Source organism: Mercenaria mercenaria, chromosome 19 (genome assembly GCF_021730395.1).
Source record: "Mercenaria mercenaria strain notata chromosome 19, MADL_Memer_1, whole genome shotgun sequence".
NCBI classification, from domain to species: domain Eukaryota; kingdom Metazoa; phylum Mollusca; class Bivalvia; order Venerida; family Veneridae; genus Mercenaria; species Mercenaria mercenaria.
Genome location: NC_069379.1, coordinates 5507907 through 5523652, shown reverse-complemented (window position 1 = coordinate 5523652; position 15746 = coordinate 5507907). Strand labels below are relative to the sequence as shown.

Genomic DNA, 15746 nt, shown 5'->3' with positions numbered 1-15746 from the left:
GTGCCAAAGGAAGTTATGCATCGATAACACCTAAAAATGGACTTCAGATTAATATCCATTCTTGGTGTTATTCTAACACGTTAGAATGGCAATAGATTTTATTAGTTTTGCGTACATTGTTGGCAAATAAAACATGTTTTTTCATTCAGATGTGCCGTAATTAATTACACAGGCCTTTGGCCTTGATAATCAGATTACAACACATATGAACTAAAACCTGTGTTTTATTTGCCAACAAAGCACACAAAACTAAAATCTATTTCCAAAACATCTTTAACCCTTACCATGCTGAACACAATTGAATCTGCCTTTGCGATCAGTGTAGACCAAGATCAGCCTGCACATCCGTGCAGTCTGATCATGGTCTACACTGTTCGCTATTCAGTCAGTAAATTTTCAGTAAGCACCCCTTCAAATGATAAATGGTACTGCCCAAAATGGAAGACTGACCAGTCCATTATTGAAATTTAGGGTTAACTTACTTTACAAAAGCAGCAGACTCTAGCGTCAGCGATCTAACAGTCTCTGTTCTTCCCATCAGGTACAACCGTGTCATTGAAGATTCGTACGTAAGACACGGTTTGCCGGCGTTTTTGTAATACGTGATTTGGAGAGCCATCTGTATAAATGCATCGGGGCTCACCTATAATAATCAATGCACAATTAAATTTAATTGATCAGGAAAAGAAATTCTGAAAGGCAAAATTCTAACATAAACTTGCTATTTTTGATCAACAATGTTTTAGGTACACGGATACTTAAAGGATCTAATCTCCGGATTATGGTTAAAAATGATCCTTCTTAAAAGCTGAAGTTGGTCATATTCTAAACATAATAACATGATGTTTTGTTCTTAAACTATCTTACGAAATGGGAAATCCAGAAAAAAGATGAAAATCGTGAAATTGTATGCAAAACATGTATACTAGCCTCTGTGTTATACTGTATAATAATATAGGATACACATCATTTATAATTATTAGAGTATGTTTTTTTTACAGGCATTACATGATATTTCCCGGAGACAGTGTACCTACCATACATGTTACCTGGAGACACTGCGTCCACCTTACATGTTATTGTGAGACAGTGTATCTAATAACATGTTACCTGGAGACAGCGCATACCTAACATGTTACTTGGGGACAGTGTTACTTTGAGACAGAGCACAAACCTTACACATTACCTGATGACAGTGTATCTAAGTTACATGTTACCTGGAGACAGTGCACATATCTTACATGTTACCGTGAGACAGTACATCTACCTTGTAACCTGGTGACAATGCACCTACCTGGTATGTTACTTGGAGACAAAACATCTTCCTAATATGTTACCTAGAGGCAGTGTACCTACTTTACATGTTACCTGAAGACAGTGCACCTACCTGACATGTTACCTGGAGACAGTTGTACATACGTTACATATTACTTAGGGACAATGCACCTACCTTACATGTTACCTGGAGACAGGTGTAAATACCTCACTTGTTACCTAGAGACAATGCACCTACCTTACATGTTACCTGGAGACAGGTGTAAATACCTCACTTGTTACCTAGAGACAATGCACCTACCTTACATGTTACCTGAAGACAGTGCACCTACCTGACATGTTACCTGGAGACAGTTGTACATACGTTACATATTACTTAGGGACAATGCACCTACCTTACATGTTACCTGGAGACAGGTGTAAATACCTCACTTGTTACCTAGAGACAATGCACCTACCTTACATGTTACCTGGAGACAAGTGTACATACTTCACATGTTACTTAGAGACAATGCACTTTATATGTTACCTTGTGACAGTGCACCTAACTTACATGTTACCTGGGGTCACTGCACATACCTTAAATGTTACCTGGTGACATTGCACCTACCTTACATGCTACCTGGAGACAGGTGCATCTACCTTACATGTTACCTGTAGATAGGTGTACATACCTCACATGCTACCTGGGGAGAACGTAACAACCTTACCTGTTACATGAAGACAGTGCTGCTGACTTACCTTACATGTTTTAATGAACCCTTTGCCATAGTTGAAAAACCCTTCAACCCTGTGATCTATATCATCCATTGCCTGAAAGGTAGAGCAAACAATTGTACCGTATGTTTTCGCTTATAAGACGCACTCGCTTATAAGACGCATCACGAAATCAGACAGGCAATCTGGGGTTTCATTTTCTTTTAATTTCTTTGAGGTTCTTTGAGGCTTATAAGATGCTCCCCACTCTTGAACTGAAAACATGACTCCTAATAATGCGTCTTAAAAGGGAAAATACACGACAAATACAATTTACTGATTGTAATATTCAACATAAATATAAAAGTATATTTCTGAAAGTTAATCCTACACTGTCTATTGAATAAAACTCAGTCAGACAACAAGAGTTGTTTCGTTACAGCACACCCGACTATTCAAAATTGATTTTCTATCTATGAATAGGTATGTTGTCCAAATTTATGTAAGAGTTACGGGACTTTAAGCTGTGGTCTTATTTAACTGCACCCAACATCTGTTTAAATTTTCAACTATGTATAACTGAATTTATTTTGGAGACAGCTGCTATTTCTATACAACACTTCAACCTACAATTTTCCAATTTCAAAAAGGGGCATAACTCAGCCAAAATACAATTCAGACTTATGGGACATGCATCTTTCACCATGTTTTATCCACATAAATAACTTGTGCATATAAGGTTTCAATACATTACCTGCACTAAATCTGGAAAGGGCAATTTCTAGGCAAAACTTCCAAGTAAAAGAAGGGGGATAATTTTGTTAAAATTTAGCTTAATTACATGACTGGATGCCATAACCTTATGATATCATGTGAAAGATGTGCAATTTAACATAGTATCTACAACTGTTAAAAACCCAGCAATTGTACTCTTAAATTTTTTTTAACAAATATTTGTATGTTAAAAAGGGGCATAACTCTGGAAATACTGTAAATAGAGTTACTGTAACAAATCTTGTCACAATTGTCACTGTGAGTAAACCCAGCAAATTTCAACTGAGTATTTTAGGTAATGAAGATGATATTAGACTTTATATATATATATATAAATACTTTTACAAAAATTTCTATGGTACAAAGGGATATAACTGTGGAAATATTGTCAACAGGATTACAGGACCTGCCACACTAGCATAAATAGTCAAATAAGTATCTTAAGTAATGTAGAAGATATTGGATTTCATAAAATACTTAGACCAATGAAGAAGCTGGGACAAGTGCAATAGCCCACCTTATTCTTGAAATAGTCAAGCTAAAAGTGATCGTTAAGTAAATCTTTACACAATTCTGTTAGCAAAATCTAAGTTTAGAATAAATGTATATGTACATAGCAGATACCCATTAATAAAAAGTTTTTATCAATGTAAGTATTAAATGGAATAAAGCAAATATACTCTTATAATGTTAAGATAAATAGGAAAAAGAATTAAATATAACTGATAAGCAGACAGACAGACAGTGAAAACATGCACTGACAGACTGATAGTAAAAAACATTCACAGACAGACAGACAGTCAAAACATGCACTGACAGACAGACAGGCAGAAAGACAGACAGTACAAAACATGCATTGACAGACAGACAGTAAAAATATTCACAGACAAAAAAAAAAACATGCACAGACAGATACATAGACAAGACAGCAAAAACGTGTACAGACAGATAAATCAAAGGTAAAAATATGAACAAAAGAAAGTTTAACAGAGGTCAGAACTTAAAGACAGTCAGCCATTCCAAAAATCAGTCATACTTAAAGATTACAAGTTTTTCACTAGAATACTTTTTCATTTCATACTTATGATACCTAGTAAGTTTGAAATTAAACAAGAACCACGAGTTTGTTAAAATCCAAGGAACCTGGATCGGGAAGGTCATTAATAGCTGTTAATGTTGAAGACTGGAGTGCAGTCTCTAGGCAAGTTCTCAAGGGCTTGTGGTGTAAAAATAAGTGTTGTGACCAGTTTAATAATGCAGGCTTACTATTGGTCAATTTTGAATTTGTAGGCAGAAGCAACCAATCAGCTGTTTGAGTTTTTTTTTAATGTAAGTCAAAATTATATAATTGAGCCATGCCATGAGAAAACCAACATAGTGGGTTTGCAACCAGCATGGATTCAGACCAGACTGCGCATCCACACAGTCTGGTCAGAATCCATGTTGTTTACTTTCAAAGCCTATTGCAATTAGAGAAACTGTTAGCGAACAGCATGGATCCTAACCAAACTGCGCAGAAGCGCAGGCTAGTCTGGATCCATGCTGGTCGCAAGCCACTATGTTGGTTTTCTCATGGCACGGCTTATATTAAGTAAGTCACAATCTTTTCGTGTTGTCTCAGACTTTAGTTGACCTTTAAGAAGCATTTTGTCCGATAGTTTCTGAGAAACCTGCTTCTTTGCAAAAATAACTCGTTGAATTTCTTAAAAGGGAAATAATTTTGACAAAATGTTAAGCCAGAATCACATACTGTGAAATCATTAATGTTCGTGGGGGGCTAATTTTCTTGGATTTCGTGGTTCAGTCAATCCATGAAATTTAATCCCAATGAACATGTAAAATTCCCATTCAGTTGATGTTAAAAAGTTGAAATCCACGAATTCATATCCTCACGAAATTGCCATTTTGACGAAAACCACGGAAATTCATGCCCACAAAATTAAATGATTTTATAGTACGTGCCTTATTAAGCTATAACAGGACAGACAAGACTTTAAGGCATTTGATCTAGTAGATTCTTACTGTAACCTAAAGCTTTAGCCTGCTGGTGGCAAGACAAGAGGTTTTGCCTTTGCGACCAGTGCAGACCAAGATCAGCCTGCATGGCCGTTACAGAAGGACATTGCCAACGTTCAAATTCATGATGAAACATGTTAAGTAAAAATTGAGAAATTGAAAAAAAAAATCTCAATTTAAAGTTCCCAAATGCCTAGTGAGAATTATAACTTTAAATTCAATGCACTGTACAGCAGCTAGCCATGGGTCCATTTTTTTAAAACTTATTTGGACATCACGTCAATTTGTTTTTATTATATGTATTTGCACACATACAAATATTATTTGAATGCTAATTTTTCATTCTCACTGTTAAAATCTATTACTTAAATTTATCCAATATTCTAACATGATCTGATTCATTTTCCTATTAAACAAAGAAGGCTGAAAACAGTGAATTATTATTTAACAATTCACTGTTCTGACGTCACAATCATTACGTCATGGCGTCAAATGGCATATTACGGTGTGCTGTAAAAGAAACCAATTGAAAACGGACAAATATTTAATGAATGCCATCAAGGATGTACTTTAAAGTTGCTGGTAACTTGTTTGAATTGAAATAATAAGTCTCATTTAGTGACTTGCTCTTGAATAAAATCATTGTTTGTCGTTCAGATGCCTGCCCCCCTGTGATATAATTCCTTTGCATCTGAACTCCAAACAATGATTTATTCAGCGACAAATCACTAAATTAATGAGACATATTATTTCTTAACTGACGTCAGATAGACAGGCAAATTTTCAACCTAAGGAGAAGAGAAAACATACTATTTCAAGGGGGGAAGGGGGTTGAATGGTATGGGGGTATCTATTTTCTATACACATTTTGGGTTTAAACGTAAACAAATAAATTCATAATAAGCCTGTGGCTGTTGCTGGCCAAATGAAAATAAATGGAAACAAACAGAACAGGAAAACTAAAAACTAAAAACACCACACATGTACAACAAGGAAGTTGATCAACCTGTGATACAATTGAGACAGCCCGTTTTACAGCTGAGCCAAGTGAAGATGGAATATTCCATTGTAACCTTGATGGTTGATTCAGGTCAGATTCAACATTGTCATCAGGGGTAGACCGGCAGTTTCCATATTCATCAAAATAGATATGAGGACGTATCACCCTTGAAAAGACGGTTCTTAACTTCATTTAAAGCAAGTTCGATCAGGTACAACACCATTTCACTAAACAAAATGAAATTAATTTTTCCATGCATTACAAGAACCAAGCTTTTTGTTTCAAGCTTTACTACTGCCATAATAAAAACCATCACCTAAAATGGACCCTGGATTATGCTGAAATCGGAATAGTCTGATGCATTAACCTAAAAATAACATGCAAGCTAGGCTATCATAAATACTCAGCCATAAGTCTCAAGGTTGATACAAATACTCAGCCATAAGGCTCAAGGCTATTAAAAATATTCAGCCATAAGTCTCCACTCAACTATATGTCAACATCATCTAATCTGCCAAAATGTTAGATTTAACTTGAAAGAAATCAATCCATCATTTCAAAATGCCTTCTATATAAGTATTAAATAATTCCCAAGCTGCAATCTTACTAATTTAATTACATAAATTGATGCACCAAGGATATCAAAAATTCATAATCACAACAATACTGTCAATTTTTGTTACTTTGGAAATAGATTTTAGTTTTGCATGCTTTATTGGCAAATAAAACATGGTTTTGAGTAAAGATGTATAGTAATGAAATCACTATGGCCGACAATTCTCATCGAAAGTCAATATCAACCAAGGTAAAACTGTCTACTGTGGCTGAATATTTACACTGTGAAATCATTAATTGACTTAAAAACTATTAATGCATGACAATACTAGTCAAAATCATTATTATCTAAGATAAAACTGGCAATTGTGGCTGAATATTTACACTGTAAAATCATTAATTTTCATGGGGTACTTATTTTCACCAATTTCATTGTTATGACATCCATACAAACAGATCCTAAGATCCCTACGAATATTCAAGTTTTTCTCTCATTGTGTGTTTTAAGAGCTTGAAATACACAGATTTGTTTCCCTAAAAATTAGCTGATTTTGCCGTAACCATGAAATTTTGTGCCCAACAGATTAACTTACTTCATAGTGATATACATGCATTTCAGAACACAAATGAGCCGCGCCATGAGGAAACCAACATAGTGGATTTATGACCAGCATGGACCCAGACGAGCCTGTGGGGCTCAGTCTGGTCAGGATCCATGCTGTTTGCTAACAGTTTCTCTAATTACAACAGGCTTTAAAAGCAAACAGCGTGGATCCTGCCTATACTGCTCGGAAGCGCAGGCTGGTCTGGATCCATGCTGGTCGCAAAGCTACTATGTTGGTTTTCTCATGGCGCAGCTCAAATATTGACCTTTACCTCTAATGTATGATCTTATTACTCAAATGCATTAAATACTTGAGAAACAAACATCAGCCACTGTAATTATTGCAAAGATTTTACTATTTTTATATCTAAGGAATGTACAGTATGACATTTGAATTTTTTATGTGCACTTATCAATTTACAAAGGTAATAACTGATTATAAATAAAGCAGTGAATGGTTAGTACCGTAAATACCCGTGTATAATGCGCATCAATGTATACAGCACACCCATGATTTGAGTTTAAAATCATAGAAAAAAAATAAATAATTACAGCATTTTGAGAGTAGTAACTGTTGTGCTTTATTAAAATGTTAAAATATCATAAAAAATTTTGTTATGAAGTTGTAAAATTGTCCAAATATGTGTATGTATGCACCCACGATTCTCAATGGAAGGAGAATAGGAAAAATAACTTCGCATTATACACTGGACTTTACGGTAAAGAAAATAAATGTTGAGAAATACAAAAGGAGGTAAAGGTCTACAAAAAAGAATTAATCAGGAACAATATACAAACTAGGTTATATGCACTTTCAAGCAGCACAAGCTATGATTATATAAAACACAGAGGAATTATAGAAAGGTATATTTTTAGTACCATAATAAACAGACAGAAACCATAGCAACCAGTTATAGACCTCTTAGAGAACAAAGCACAGATCACTATGGCATCATTACTTTGATCACCACAGCAACCAGAAAGAGATCACCATAGCAACCAAGCTTTGATCACCATAGCAACCAGACAGAGATCACCATAGCAACCAGACAGAGATCATGATAGCAACCAAGCTTTGATCACCATAGCAATCAAATACAGATCACCATAGTGGTCAAACTTTGATCACAATAGAAATTACTATAGCAACAAAACACTGATCACCATGGAAACATATAAATCACCATAGCAAACATGCACAGCAAACATCCCATGTTCCCCTGTATACCTGAAGCAATTTTTTATGAGCCATGCCGATACATCGGGTTAGATTTTCAGGAATGTTCCATATTAGCCTTGCTGGTCTACTAAGTGAACTACCCGAGCTATTTTTAGATTCATGCAGTGTGTCAAGGTCGCAGTCTCTCAGGTCAATTGGTTCAGAAATCAACCCGTGGACGGCTCTACCAAGATAAATACATGGTTAAAAATAACATACATAATAATAACAGACGCACTTTAAAGTCACTTGTTCACAAGATTTCTGATAAAAAAAAAAAATCATCAATTTCTTTACTTCTAAAAGAAGGCCTCTTGTATTAACTAAATAACATACATTTTTTCAAACTTTTACAGTTTGGAAAAATTCCAGTTCATAAAGGCTGAAAAGAGCTGCACACTTTTTGACTTTTTTTCTGCAAGAATCAAGGATTTTGAGAAAGATGAATAAGCTTAAGAAGCTTATCAAAATGTTTCTGGTCCTCCTGAACACATCTTAGACATTCTGCCTTTGTTTTTTTTTTATTATAACCTTTATCCTGCTAAATTTCTAAAATGAACTGGTCCGTCATTCAGTTTGGGTAGTTCCACTAATTGTTCAAATGGGTGTTAACTGAAAAGTTACTGACTGAATAGCAAACAGTACAGATTGTATGAATATGCAGGCTGATTTTAGCCTGAAATGGTCGCAAAGGCAGAAATACTTGCAGCCAGCATGTTAAGGTTCGGCCTAAATCACTGATGTTTCCTGTCAAAATGTAGGTATAGCAAGGATACTAAAATCATTCCTTTCTGAGAACAAGAAACTTTGCTGTTTTCTCAATTAGTACCAGTAAATACAAAAAGATTTAAGGTAGTGCATCCATAATGATAATTCGCAGTTCCTATTTAATTGCATAATAATTTGATGCATTTTACTCTCACTATTTTGTATCTGATCTTCAGAAATTTCTTCAGCTGGCAATGAAAGCCGTGTGTGCCTGTTAAGTCTTAAAAAAAGCCAAAACTATATACATTGAAGTCATTCATATCCACAGAGAACTAATTTTCATGCATTTTATGACCAATCAATCTATGAAACAAGTAAATCTCTCCTTTGTCTTATGTTCCAAACCAGGAATCAGTGAATTCATATCTCCTTTAAAAAGCCATTTTGACCAAAACCACAACATCTTATGTTCCCTCAAAATTTTTAAATGATCTCACTGCACAAGAAAATGCAACTGCATGGAAACCCCATTTCAATTATGGGTACACTACCTTAAACAAACAAAAATAAAATGATCATGCTGTCAAACAAAAATCTACCGAACTGCTGTAAAATCAGAAACTTTTATGAGGGATTTCTTTTCACTTTATTTGTAGACTGTGTGTTTTATTTTCACTTTGTTTACAGACTGTGTTTTATTTTCAATTTATTTGCAGACTGTCAAAACTTGTTAAGATCTAGTTAAAGTGCATTCCACACAAAATATATCCAAATAACAGGAAAACTTTAATCGAAATTACATGCTTTAATTTTGTATCCAAATAAGTGGAATATCCTAATAACCAGTATTCAAATAAGTGGAATGGACTATACTATTTATATATAGTACAAATGCAAAAATATCTGATTTACAGTATCTGCTGCAAACTGAAAAATAATCAAAGTATACAGTCAAACCTCATCCACTTGAACTAGAGAGAACTGGCAAAATTTGTTCCAGTTATCAGCAGTTTGAGCCATTGACCAACTTGTATTATACAGGAATTTTGCTGGGACTTGACAATGAATTTGAGCAAAGGGCAGTGTCTGAATTTATCCAAGTTCGAGTGAACGAAGCTTGACTGTAGTTATATTTTGATATAACATTCATGAATAAAGTGAACTGCAAAATTTAAAACAGTTTGACTATTAACTACAAGTTTAGATTGTATTGATATATTTAAGCTCAACTGTGATGAAAGCTTGGAGCTTATTTGAATCAAGAAAAAACATTATGTTTCTGCTTCCAGAAAAATCCAACACTCAATCTGATGTTTTAGTTATAAACCTGCTCTCTGCAAGTAACTGTCCGAGGTGGACGACGAATGATTTCAGACACAACGTCTTTTAAAAATTCATCACCTAGGACATATGTGCCCCCAACCCTCCCCCCTCGAGGATCAAACTCATGACCTCACAATGCATAGATCTGCGCTCTCCCTACTGAGCTAAGTGGGCCGGGCTCCGAGCACGGCCAGAGCACAAAGTTTAGCTAATGCCAAAATAATTCAAAGTCAGTGCCATAAGCCACTTTGCCACAGATACCACTTAACTGACCCAGTAAGGGTAAGTAAGGGATGCAATATCAATCTAAAATGCGTACGTTTACACAAAATATTTATGGTACAGAAAAAGCTCAACTGTTAAACTATATCAAATTTTCTACATATTAAAATCTTTACAAAAAATATATATATCACTAGTTAAGCAATAAATTTTGTCTTAAAATGCTTCTATTCTATCCTACAAAATAATACCTACTTTAGATTTAAATATATACTGTGAAATCATTAATATTCGTGGGGGACTAATTTTCATGGATTTTGTGGTTGTGTCAATCCACAAAATTTAATCCCAACGAACAAGTAAAATTCCCATTCATTTTATGTTCAAAACTTGAAATCCACAAAGTCATATCCCCACGAAATTGCAGTTTTGACCAAAACCATGAAATTTCATGCCCACGAAATTAAATGATTTTACAGTATACAGCATACTAAGATGATTCACTTTCTTTGTCATGTAAACAAAAAAGCATTTCAAGTGTGGAATATTCTGCAGTAAACAACTACTGGCATGCAGATTGGAGAGAGAGAGCATTTTGACATGTTAGAATGAAAATAAACAATTCCTTCATGTGATTTATTCTCTGATTTACCATGGTTTGTTGTTTCAGATGCTTAAGTCATTTAACCATGAGAGCATACAATCTTGTTGTTCATTGTTATGAACTCTGAACCATTGTGCTCTACTTGACATGCTGAATAACCTACAATGTTTTATGTACCTAGGTTCAATGTTTTTGCGAGGCATGAAGCATAAACTTTTAAGGCTCCTTGATTTTATATGTCATTAATTCAAGGGCTGTAACTCTGGTAGGGCTGAATGAAATCCTTGTTAATACTTTCGCACGCTGATCAACAACTGTATGAAGTTTGATAAGGCTATGTCAAACATTGTTTTGAGACATGCATGACAAAGATTTGGACAAACAATCAGACCAATGGACAGACATAATATGGACAAGGGCAAATCTAAGTGTCTCTCTAATCCAACCTTGCCCCCCGCCCCCAAAAAAATAAATGGGGGGGGGGGTGCTCAGCAATGCAAAGGCTTTCATTATTTTATAAATCAATACATCATCATACATAGAACTAAAGATTCCTGATACATACTCATATGTGTAGTTGTATTCTAAGATGTGACCAATGACCGGTGCATCAGCGTAGGAATGCTCACCATTTAACCCAAACCTGCCATCACGAGAAATTATCAGCGTTAAAGATTTATCAAACCATATTGATTTCCCATCACCAACGAATAAATGCCTGGCCCTTGAAGAGAAGTCTTTATTAACATCGTCACTAAGCCAAACCTGTAAAGGAACGTCCTCATTTACTTCATCATTACATCACAAAACCTGCAAAGAAAAGTCCCTATTCACTTAATCACTCAAGCAGACCTGTAACTCCTCCACCTCCAAGTTATGTGGAGAAGTTGTCCATTACTTCTAGAGAATAAATCAGTCATCCTCCATCTCTGAGTCTTGTGGAGACATGGTCACTTACCTGAGGAGAAATTGTCACTTACTTGTGAAGAAATTGTCACTTACTTGTGGAGAACATAAACTAATTAATCAAGAACTGTGAATACTGGTTAGGTTAACGGACTCCACAGATATTACTGAAAAATATATAAAAACCAGTTTATCAAATATAAGACTGTTTGTAGGGCATATTCTAACTGAATGCTTCACATTAAGAAAATATTTACATGAAACAAGGCTTTTTCCATCAGCGCCAGTGAGTCTGCATTTACTCCATCCATAAAATACTGTTTCCTCAAAATTGCCCATTCCTTTCTTTCTGTACCAGTCAGTGCTGCCAGGCTTCTCTCAGACTCGCTGTAACTTTCTGCAACCAGAAAATAAAACTGGTTCTTATAGAGGCATGCCTCAGACTCTTATTTTAATCTTAACCCTGCTAAAGTTCTATAATGAACTCTTCCATCTTTCAAGCTGGACAGTACCATTAACTATTAAAACGTGTAATAACCAAAAACGTATTGACTGAATAGCGAACAGTGCAGATAATGATCAGACTGCACAGATGTGCAGGCTGCTCATGATCTACACTGGTCACAAAGGCAGAATCAGTCGTGTTTAGCATAAGGGTTAAAATTTATAAAAAAAAAAAAAATGTTTCATTCAATTATTTTGTTGGGTTTCAGGTTATATCTCATATGTTGACTTTCCAGCTATTGACAATTACCCTTCACACTGTAAATTATTTCTAAAATGGAATTGCATATCATTCAATTTGGACAATGCCATTTATTCTTCAAAGAGGTGTTCACTGAAAATTTATTTATTGAATAGTTAACAGATCATCATCAGCTTGAAAAAAGCATATTCTTGCATTTATACTGCAACTGCATTCATACTACTTTAAACAGGATATTTCTATACTGATTTTATACTGCTTGCAATTCGATATCTATGCATCTGTATTGCTTGATGCAGAAAATTTTAGACATCAATTTTGCTTAAAACATGGTATTTATGCATTCATACTGATTGAAACAGCACATTTTGCAATTCATACTGCTTGAAACAGCATATTTTGCTATTCATACTGATTGAAACAGCACAGTTTGCTATTCATACTGATTGAAACAGCACATTCTGCTATTCATACTGCCTGAAACAGCACATTTTGCAATTCATACTGCCTGAAACAGCACATTTTGCAATTCTTACTGCTTGAAACAGCACATTTTGCTATTCATACTGCTTGAAATAGCACATTTTGCTATTCATACTGCTTGAAACAGCACATTTTGCTATTCACACTGCTTGAAACTGCATATTTTGCTATTCATACTGCTTGAAATAGCACATTTTGCTATTCATACTGCTTGAAACAGCACATTTTGCTATTCACACTGCTTGAAACAGCATATTTTGCTATTCATACTGCTTGAAACATCATACTTCACTATAACTCATACTGCTTGAAAGTGTATTTCAGCACATATAAAGATTTCAGCACTTTAGAGAAAGTTACCTATATGTTTTTCAGCATCTTGCATTATCCAGTGTAGTTGCTTTTGCAGACTGACCGCAGAGACCAGTTTTCTATTGCTATCATACATGTCCAGCTTATAGAATATACCTTTTCTGTTTACGATAGCGAACTGAAATATGAAATATCAAATAAAAAAATCACCGTTCATGTTTTTTTCTGTGTTTATTTAAGAAATGAAAAAAAAAATTCATAGGTCATGCAAATTGAACGACAGAATAGTATTGGTTAATCCATGAATCACACTAGCGATTCATGTTTAATTAACACTATATTTCCTTTCCATTTATAAATAAACTAGGTTATATTATTATGTTATGGTCTGATACAGACTGGTATCCAACACTGATTTTTGAAAAAAATCTGTTTTAAGACTGGTTCATTTCCAGTACATTCTGATAAAAACTGGCAATTTCAAATGATTTACGATTTTTATTCTGATTGGTGTACTATTTGATCTAGACTGGCTCTACCTTTGATTCTGAAGATTCATAATGAACAAGTGTGTCCATTTCCTCGCCTGGTACCCTTGTTGTAGAGAAAACTCTCTCATACTGGCTCATGCAGATTGGAATAGTATTACGTATGAGCAATGGCTCCACTTGTTCCCGGTCTATCTTCTGTTTCACCAACATAAACTGATACATGACATTAGCTGCCCTGAAAAGTGATTCTCACAAAATGTAGAATAAATGACTTTCACTTAAATACATTTTATCTTTTCTTATTAAAGTCTATCTTCAAAGAGCTGGTTAAGGTCCCGTCGTAGGAATCCAGTCTATATATTGAGCCGCACCATGAGAAAACCAACATAGTGTGTTTGCGACCAGCATGGATCCAGACCAGCCGCGTAGTCTGGTCAGGATCCATGCTGTTCGCCAACGGTTTCTCTAATTGCTATATGCTTTGAAAGCAAACAGCATGGATCCTGACCAGACTGCGCGCTGGTCTGCATCCATGCTGGTCGCAAACCCACTATGTTTGTTTTCTCATGGTGTAGCTCATATCATGGGGTTCTGAGTTCAAAGCCAACATCTTTTATCAATGTTTTCTGCTAGAATAGTCCAGTATATGGGCATTTTATTTGTACAAAAAAAACTAGGAAAGCTTCTGAAATTGACGCACCTTCAACATCTTTCACTCTCCAAAAAATTCTACAACAATGAACATTCTACTAGAAGTGTTGCCCATGGCAACTGGTAAATGAGCTCCACGCTTAAGTAAGTGCATTTCTGATATATGATCAAGTAAGTGTACATATAAATCCAATTTAGATATATGAATTAACTATAAAGGAATTAGACGTGTACATATAAATCCATTTCAGATATATGAATAACTGGCAACTATTAGGAGTTAGACACATACATATTTATTAAATCCATTTCAGATGCGGAAGAATTAACCCTTACCCAGCTAAATTTCTATAATGGACTGGTCCATCATTCAATTTGGGCAATACCATTTAATATTCGAACAGTGTCTACCGAAAATTTACTGACTGAATAGCCAACAGTGCAGACCATGATCAGACTGCCTAGATGTGCAGGCTGATCTTGGTCTGCACTGGTCGCAAAGACAGAATCACTTGCCGCCAGCAGGCTACAGGTTAAGACTATGAAACAACAGACATACCGTGCCACCTGGTTTGTTGTAGGCTGTCCAAAACTTTGGTCCATTATGTAATAATTGCTGTTTATTGGTAAAGGACTTCTCCCCATCAAATACACATACTTCTCCCTAAAATAGAAAGAAAATTCTTCAGTACTGTTCAGTATAAAATAATATTTATTATAAAATGATTTCTCCTTTTAATGTTTGCATAATTATTTCTCCCAACAACAGAGAGTTTTTCATTAGTTATAAAACAGTTACTGCCAATTTTTAGCAAGCATCTAATTCTCCTTAATGTTTACATACTTTGTCCTAGAATAGAACATGTTTTGTTCCATATAAAACATTTATTTTTCATTAGTAAAATGATTCAAATACTTCTCCCAAGTATAGAAAACTTGTTTGGATACAAAAAAGAGAATTATTATTAGCAAGGAAAGGACTTCTCCCCTAAATAACAACAAGATGGTCATTGACCCTAAAGCGATTAGTGTGTTTGTATAATGTAATGGTACAAGTACAGAGTTAGGTTTATATAAATATCAAGGTTCTAGCTTTCATGGATTCACAGAAGAAGATATTAAGTTTCTTTCATATTAGCCTAGATATTATATACATGTCAAACACACTGGCATAACTATTTTTGAACCAAGGGCAATAATT

General features: G+C 34.9%; 1 protein-coding gene across 2 annotated transcripts in view; it reads right to left on the bottom strand.

Moving 5' to 3' along the window:
- Window positions 1-15746, bottom strand: part of LOC123542183 (carnitine O-palmitoyltransferase 1, liver isoform-like) — a 72630-nt gene that overhangs the window by 34698 nt on the left and 22186 nt on the right. Inside the window, exons 6-13 of one of the 2 annotated variants that reach the window (XM_045327882.2) lie at window positions 15105-15209; window positions 13943-14129; window positions 13452-13581; window positions 12160-12299; window positions 11562-11761; window positions 8149-8323; window positions 2017-2088; window positions 483-643 (exon numbers count right to left, since the gene is read on the bottom strand). In XM_045327882.2, coding sequence (XP_045183817.2) covers window positions 483-643; window positions 2017-2088; window positions 8149-8323; window positions 11562-11761; window positions 12160-12299; window positions 13452-13581; window positions 13943-14129; window positions 15105-15209 — 1170 coding nt within the window. Of the gene's footprint in view, window positions 1-482; window positions 644-2016; window positions 2089-5767; window positions 5928-8148; window positions 8324-11561; window positions 11762-12159; window positions 12300-13451; window positions 13582-13942; window positions 14130-15104; window positions 15210-15746 lie in introns of both variants that reach the window. The other variant, XM_045327883.2, reaches the window with a different exon arrangement.